The sequence below is a fragment of the Poecilia latipinna genome, unplaced genomic scaffold, assembly GCF_001443285.1.
Source record: "Poecilia latipinna isolate Pla-1442-1.1 unplaced genomic scaffold, P_latipinna-1.0 Scaffold450, whole genome shotgun sequence".
NCBI lineage: Eukaryota > Metazoa > Chordata > Actinopteri > Cyprinodontiformes > Poeciliidae > Poecilia > Poecilia latipinna.
Window position 1 is genome coordinate 30,154 of NW_015113066.1, and position 8,236 is coordinate 38,389.

General features: G+C 37.0%; 2 protein-coding genes across 2 annotated transcripts in view; one reads left to right on the forward strand and one right to left on the reverse strand.

Moving 5' to 3' along the window:
* The window catches only part of selenol (selenoprotein L), a 43,415-nt gene that overhangs the window by 5,988 nt on the left and 29,191 nt on the right, over nucleotides 1–8,236 (reverse strand). The gene's annotated exons all lie outside the window — the stretch shown is intronic.
* Nucleotides 310–6,219, forward strand: cunh1orf198 (chromosome unknown C1orf198 homolog). The gene is made up of 6 exons (XM_015038720.1): nucleotides 310–641; nucleotides 2,463–2,513; nucleotides 2,605–2,730; nucleotides 3,750–3,917; nucleotides 4,505–4,864; nucleotides 5,422–6,219. Exons 1-6 carry the CDS (start codon nucleotides 336–338, stop codon nucleotides 5,476–5,478), a joined length of 1,068 nt encoding a protein of 355 aa, XP_014894206.1. The 5' UTR covers nucleotides 310–335; the 3' UTR covers nucleotides 5,479–6,219.

Genomic DNA, 8,236 nt, shown 5'->3' on the forward strand with positions numbered 1-8,236 from the left:
ACTGCACCTATACTTACGAGGCCGTAGTATATGGAGGACCAAAACCGACATAAGAAATAAAAGCATAAATATATTATGTCGGTTTTGGTCCTCCATATACTACGGCCTCGTAAGTATAGGTGCAGTCTAAGTGAGAATAGCATTTACAGTCCGCCCATGTTTTAACAGTAAAATATGTCAAACCAAAGGGAAAGCTATTTTTTATATATTTTGTTGCAGTACATTCAAAGAACCAGTAGATGGAGTCAATAACACGCACAACGGGCTTGTCCCGCCTCCTCGTCCCAGCTTCCGTTTCCTCTCAGAAAAACAACAACAGCTGTTAGTAGTTAAAGATGGCCGCCGCTACCATGGCGGGGCTCGACGCCCATAGGGTGGAGAAGAAGAAGTTCGAGTACTTTTCCTCCATCAACTCCATGGCCAAGAAGATCATGCAGGAGCGGGAGAAAATCAAAGCCGATTACGGCTCGTCCTGGGAGAAAATGACCCCGCAGGAGCAAGACAACGCCATTGATAACAGCATGATGGACCCTCATATCAGAGCCAGATATGCTATGCATAGAGTGGACCGAGAGGAGGTGGTCTGTTACCCCAAACTGCTCCTCCAGACGGGTCAGAAGATAGTCCACTTCGGTGAAGAGGTATTTAACGTCATTTCAGTTTGTATTTTAAGGTTTTTATGGTTTTGTTGGTGTGGCTGCTAACAATAGCCACGTAGACGTAAAGTACTTCTTTGACGTCACAACAGATGTTTTCACGTAACGCCCCAAAGAATTAATAATAGCATAGATATTTAGTGCTTTGATAAGTATGTAGTCCAATTAATTTCTAATTGTAAGTAATGAATCATTAATATATTATTACATTTTTAAACAGTTTGTTTCCATTTAAAACTGCCAGATGAAACGTACAAGCAGGGCCGGATTTACAATGATGTGGGCCCTGGGCTGTAAACCATTTTGGTGCCCGATCCACTAAAGAAAATGTATTTTGTGAACGCAAATTACAGTACATTAATAGGTCATTCTATACATAATTAGGTATCAAATAATACCTAATGGTGGTAGACGTAATACATGCCTTGACCAGTTACTACCCCCAAAAATTACTATAAATTTATAATTTGCAAATACATGAGTATTGTTTATATTAATCAAATTCCTAAAATATTACTACAACTCACTGGATATGGGCATATTACTCCTATATAAAGTATAATTACTGCAAACATCCATTCATAAAAATATATATAAAATGTGGAGCTTCCAAGAAAATTGGGGCCCTGGGCAACTGCCATCAGCCCTTTCTAAAGTCTGGCTCAGTGTAATAATGTCAAAAATAAATAAATAAAAACACCATAATATTACTATCCGGACTTCCCTAAACTGAATGCGAGGTTTTGGGTAAAAGCTTTGTAAATAGCTTATAAAAGTAAAGTAAAATGCCTGAAATATTACTTGAACTATGACCCCAAATCCCAGAGGAGTTGGGAGGAAGATATGAGCTGCAACATCTCATTTTTCTGTGATAAAGAATATTTGAATTTTGTTGACTTAACCAAATATTAACATGAGAGACATGTTTGCAACAAGTTTCTGCTGACAAATTATCTAAACGTATAATTATAATGACCAAAGTTGTTTTGGTAGACGCAGCACTGATTCATCTGCTGTGTCAGTGATTTTGTTCTTTTTCTTAAGTTTGAGTCATTCATATGCTTATGTAACAGTCAGAAGGAAGAAAAACTATAAACTAAAGTTTCGACTCACAACAAGTAATTCAGCTACATGAGTTTAACAAATGTCAATATATTTAGCTCCAATTCAATCCAATTGTATATTCCCATTATTCCCACTGTGTTATGTAGTTCTAATTATACAACCCAACAGTCAAATTCAGTTAATCTTATATTGCCTAGGGCTGCAACTTACTATTATTTTAGTTATTAGTTATTCTGGCAATTTTGATAAGATTTTAAAAATTGGCACATTCTGCAGATTTTTAATTTAACCACTTAAACCTTTTATATACAGTTTTAAAAATGCATTAAAAGATGCAAATAAACAACTAAATTCCTTTTTTAAAGGAGAAAATAAACATTTTATTGCCTAAATTGCAATAGGATGGCATTACTTTACTGAGTTTGAACTGGGTGAAGTTAAAACTGTCCCCCTTGAGGAGTCTTGGGTGAAACATATTTACAGACAAAGATGTTTTTATCTTAAATGCAAAATGTATTTATATATATTTTTATACTCTCTTGGCACAACTATTGCTCTGTTTGTGTTGTTTGTTCAGCAAATGGCCTTTTTTGAGTCTGTTTACTCCAGTTATCGATTAACGATTACTAAATTAGTTGATGATTATTTGAATAATTGATTCATCATAATGAATCCAATTAATCATTTCAGCCCTAACATTGCCGTTTGGTAAAACCTTCGTCTGTTTTCTGTTCTTCATAGGACATGACATGGCTGGATGAGCACTCTGCCCCTTTCTCATGGGAGACGAAGGTAAAACCTGATTAGCTGGGAGCAGCAATCTTCATTGTTCATGCATGTTTCTGTATGTACCAAAGTGTTTAAAGTCTGATGTGTGTTTCAGAGTCAGATGGAGTTCAGTTTGACGTCAGGCTCTGCAGATCAGGTGACCTCGGCTTCACAGGCCGACTCCAAAAGTGCAAAAGCTCCTCATTCCAATCAGCTTGGGAAGAGTACAGCAGGAGCCAAGGTATGGATCACACTGCAAAAACTCAAAATCCTACCAAGTATTTCTGTTTAGTATTTAGTGCAGATATCTTGGTGCACTTCAAATAGGGCAAAATAACTCATAAGTAACTTTTCAATAAGATTTAGGAGCTTGTTTTAAGTCAGTAACTCTTGAATATTGATTTTAAAACCGTACTAGTTCCTCTTGTTTTACTTGTGACATGGAATAATGTCATTTTATAAATGAAATAATCTGTCAGTGTACCTAGTACTTTTTCATAAATTAAAACAAGCTGCTATATCTTGCTGAAATGTTACTTGTGAGTTAGCTTTGTCCTATGTCAACTAATATGTTTGCACCTAGAAAGTAGACATTGCATTTCACTGTTAACAAAACTGAAGCTGTCTAATAATACCTAAGCCAAGTTGCGGGGGCCACATGTGGCCCCAGACCCCTAACTACAATTAAAAAATTACAAACAAAAGCTTGGCCTACCAGTACAGGTGGTTGATGCAGACAGAGAGTTTTTGTTTTTAATTAGGGTAATATTATTACAAACACATTAAATTATTGTTACAGTGGAAAATGTTTGATGCAATAGAAAGTATTCACTTTTTATAGCCGCACTTTTTGCATTTTCTTTGGTTTTATAGTAAACAGCAACACAAAAACACCCCCAAAAATTTACAAAATTTGTGACATGGAATAATGTCATTTTATAAATGAAATAATCTGTCAAAATTTACAAAATTTGTAAATTTTGATGAGACAAATGTGCAAAACACTTTTTTATTTTGGGGGATATAATAAATTTATACACCCATTCTTACAAAATGTCTGACTAATTTCCATCCATCCATCCATTTTCTTTACACCCTTGTCCCCTAGTCGGATCGGGAGGGGTGCTGGTGCTTATTGTTGAGCGAGTAAAATTAGATTTTTCTTGGCCATGACTTTACAATTTTTGCCCATGAGATAAAAAGTTTGGACACCCCTGGCCTCAGCATTGTAGGCATTTCAAGACTGTGTGATCTGTGCAGGTTTCTGTCAGTGAGGGCCGGAGGCCGGAGGAGGAGTCGTCCTTCTGGAAGATCAGCGCTGAGAGGTCACGGCTGGAAGGGGAGAAGGCCGATTTCCAGTCCCTGACCCCGAGTCAGATCAAATCCCTGGAGAAAGGAGAGAAGCCCCTCCCCTCCTACCTCAGACAGGTAAACTCCAACTGCGTCTCTACAGAGCGAAGAATTACGCAAAAATCACATGTAGCTGTTTACATACGTCGTCGCCATGATTTTTAGTGACTTGTGTGAAAAAGCTTATTCACGTGATTTAAATTTTGTTTCTTATTTAATGGCGCAGTTACGAAATTGTTTTGATTTTGTTTTTTGACATTAGCAGAATAGAGAAAAAGATTTGAGCAAATTTGTAATGGAAACAGATTTAGAGAATTATATCTGGCCGATTTATCGGCACCGATTTCCTTAGTTTTGGGAAATGATTGATGATTGGTGATCGATCAATACTTATAAGTGAAACTGATCTTATCTACTTTAGCAGAAGTCTAAAAATCAGTGGCTATCTTCTTTGACTCTGCAGTGAGACGTTTGACTGACAGACCGGCCCAGCAGTTCATGTCTGCATGTGTGCGGTTAACAATAGTCGCCCCACTGATTCCAACTCAGCAACGTTATTGCTACAGTTAACAACACTGACAAAAAAAATTTGATATCAAAGTCTGAATCAGCAGGTCAGGCTCTTTAGAGATCCATTTTTAATGCTAAATTAAATCTTTCTTCAGGAGAGTTCTATCATCTCCAAGGAGCCTGAAGCTGCAGAGTCCCACCCTCCAGCTCCGGCCAAGTCCATAAAGCCCAGAGCCCCCAAGCCTCCAGCCCCGCAGCCCCCAGCCCCCGTGGCTGTCAGTGCAACACCTGCGTCCATCTCCATCGCGCCCACGCCGGCGCCGCCCATCGCCGTCTCATCTTCTGTCGGAGGCTGGGAGAGATCTCAGAGCACCCTGCCGTCTGTCAGCAACACCCTGGATGAAATGTTTTCATCCAATCTGATATCAAAGCCTTCAAAGCCCGCCGGCGCCGCAGAGAAGGAGAAAGCAGAGGAAGGTTCAGCCCCCTTGGACGCGAGCCCCACCTTTTCCCAGGTGAGTTCTGAAACCGATCCGCATTTCTCTCTAGGTTTTTGCATTTCTAACCTCAGAGACATTATGTCAGTACCGGTTTCTGATATGAGCTGCCACACTAATAAACAGATGTTGCCTATTTCGTTATTGGTAAAGCAATTACTTAATGAAACGCAGTACTGTTTATAACAGTTGTAGTTGTGTAAATTAATTTGTGTTGCTTGAAGTGTAATAGTGTAAACTGTCTTATTTCAAAGAAAAAGTTTAAACGTTTATAGTCAGTTGTGCAGAGAAATTTTTGTCTTGGTCAAAATGCAAATAAACATTTTATGGCCTAAAATGCAATAACACATTTCAGGTCACAGGAAAGATGAAATTTCTCATGTGTGATTAATTTCTTATTTTTTAACATTGGATTAAATATTTTATTGAAAATTTCTGTAAATTTAAACCTGAGAATTTTACATTTTTGCAGAATAAATGTGAAGGGAACCCATGCGAAACCCATTGGGTTTAAAACGGTAAAACAACCAGTTCACCCTAATTTCAGCAGTCCTGTTGATTCGCTGTTTTCACAGTTCAACACCAGCAACAACATCCTGAAGACCGGATTTGACTTCTTGGACAACTGGTAAAATCCACAGCAGGGAGCCGCCGCTATCATCATCATCATCGCTTTAGAGACAGACCGCATCGCCATGACTACAAACATCCACGTCCAAATTTAAGAGACACGCTCCTGAAACACAACGGCATCGATTCTCTGGCTTGTTAAGACATTAATTCGCCACCTGTGTACATTTTGGCTTTTCTCCAAAGTAGAACATCTTGTTTTTTTTATGGTACAAGTCTGGATGCATGATATTAAACTGTTTACACACAATTAGACAACACTAAAAGCATGTCATTATTCAGTCCAAAACTATCATACTGCTTTTGTTTTTTGTGACTATAATTTTGCTTTTATTTATAACTATGTATCTTCCTGATGTGATAATCTTTAGGGTTTAGAGTTAAGGCGATCCTTTAATGCTGCAGTTCTAATATAAATATAGTATTTTAGAAGCAAAATCATTTAAAATTTACCATAATTCTGTTTAGTTTAAAACTGAAACCTGCTGAATGGATTTAGCTTCTCGCCACATCATTCCATCACTGTTGTGTGTTTTGATAAAATATGCATTTGAACATATTGGTAAGCAATCACCATTACAGTGATTGGCAGTGTTTGTCATAGACTAAATACCTAGAGTACTATTTTACTTAGTTTTATATTTATCTGCTAATTTTATCCTCAGCTTTATGTGTACAGACAGTGAACTCACATTGTGAGGTTAAAGATTGAAATGAAGTAAAATAATTAAATCTAAATTGTGTCATGTCTTTTTTTGAGGCTTTTGGGTAGAAATGCTAAAAGATGATAAATGTTATTCCTCTTTTCCTTTCTGATTGTACTTAAGCTTATAGCTCATAATCATAAAACATGGCTGCATGTTTCATATTTTCAAGATATTTAGATTGACTAAGATTTGAATATTTTTTATTCTAAAAAATGTCTACATTTGATATGTAGCTAAATAAATGAGACTTGATTAAACTATAAGGAAAATTGGCAAAGTCAGAGTGTTTAACCAACACTCTTCTGATAAAACATTTTGATTAACTTTCCAGCTCTTTAATGGATTCAGCTGTAATTTAAAATCTTAAATGTGTAGGAAATAAGGAAGGTTGATGATTATGAGGCAAAGAAAAGTTTGTGTTCAGGTTAGAAACAGAACCTCAATCTGGAGCAAAGCAGCTGCTCTGCCGGGTATTTATAGAATCGGGAGCACTGCTGTTGCGCTTCCTGCATATTTTATGCTTGGGGAATGGAGAGAGCATCATTTAACAACAATGAAATCAATCATTTAAGGTCCTTTTAGGGCGAGCACACTGAAAATAATTCAGCTTCCAGATGCTTAACCCTTAGTTTAGCCTAGTTTAGCATAAAACTTAAGAGCTTTTCCCAGAGGTGACGTTCTACTAGCCAGCAACATTTAGATGCGTCCTTTTTCCAATGCCTGATTAAATTCTCAGCAGAGGTGAATGAATGCCATTGAGGAAATTCATACGTTCATTTGTGATTTGGAGCAGTGATGCAGGTAAAAGGACTTGTTTTTAACCCTGTCCTAAGTCTTTTGGGATATTACTTTACAAATGATAAACATTTCTAAGCCTTTTTTAGAAATGAGGGGGTTTTGAACTCAGATAAGCTCGTGATTTTCTTTTATAATGCTAACTAGCTTAGCATTAGAAGCCATGCTAGTTCTAACTAGCAATGTGCAATCCAGACTGCAAAGTTTTTCTAAGCTACATAAGAACAAGCACATATCTGTTTAAGAATGGATGCAAACTACTGAATTATTAGAATATTAAACAGTAAATAGTTGAGTATTTTGCCTAGTACAATTTTATTTAGGGTTGAATTGAATCTAGTTTATTTTTATGGCACCAATTCACAACACATTTACTCTGAAGGTCCATTTTAAAACAAATTGGTCGAATTAACATGTAATTCTATTGAAATATATGATCAGATCAGTTCATTTATATAGATTCAAGTAATTCCAGTAAATGTGGTTTGTAATACTGTATTGAGATTGGCAGAGTTGACCAGATGTGGTCAAACAATTGGGCCACTGACTAAACAGGCTTTGCAGTAATTGCAGTTCTCATCGATTCTCATGAAATTTGAATAATGACTAAAAGAATGAGATCATTCATGCAAATGGTCGAAATGGGCTTCCTGGAAGCAGAGCCCCCCAAAAATGCCTTTTACACTGTTTTCAGTCAAAATGATTTACAGTACTACTGATCAACCGAAAGGTCATAATTTAGACTTTAATCCAGAGGCAATAACTGTCTAACAACTGCATTTATTATCTGTAAGTTTAATAAACTGTGCATTTATGTTATTCCTTATACTGAACTGAGGCTCCTCTGTCCAGTTCAGCCTCCACCCGGCTCTTCCAGAGCCTGAATGGCAGCTTTGTGTTCAGAAAATATTTTGGTAAAAAAAACAAACTGCAGAATATTTGGCTGAATGAAAATGATTGCCAGTTATTAAACAGGGATGTCTCTGTTTAAAAGTATAACCTAAGTCTATAATTTTTAAAAAGCAGAACGGTGTGTGTGTCAGTAATCCTCAGTGAGAAAAGCTACTGTTTTTGCTTTAAATCTTCACTGAAGCATTTAAGATGTTGAACCAGAAACGGAAAGATGTTCTGGAAGTAACGCAGTGAAAAGAAAGTCTTGGACACCCCAGCTGTTTGTACCGCAAAAACCTTTGACTCAACAATTTTGGCCAACGTGACAAAAACCTTGGGCACCTCTGAAATGGGTAAAGCCGTTACT

Excerpts from the sequence above, each read along its gene's own strand:
- cunh1orf198 (XM_015038720.1), top strand. The coding sequence starts at position 336 with ATGGCCGCCGCTACCATGGCGGGGCTCGACGCCCATAGGGTGGAGAAG. Across the intron at positions 642-2,462 it reads TAGTCCACTTCGGTGAAGAG|GACATGACATGGCTGGATGA; the intron begins GTATTTAACGTC and ends TGTTCTTCATAG. Across the intron at positions 2,731-3,749 it reads AGAGTACAGCAGGAGCCAAG|GTTTCTGTCAGTGAGGGCCG; the intron begins GTATGGATCACA and ends TGATCTGTGCAG.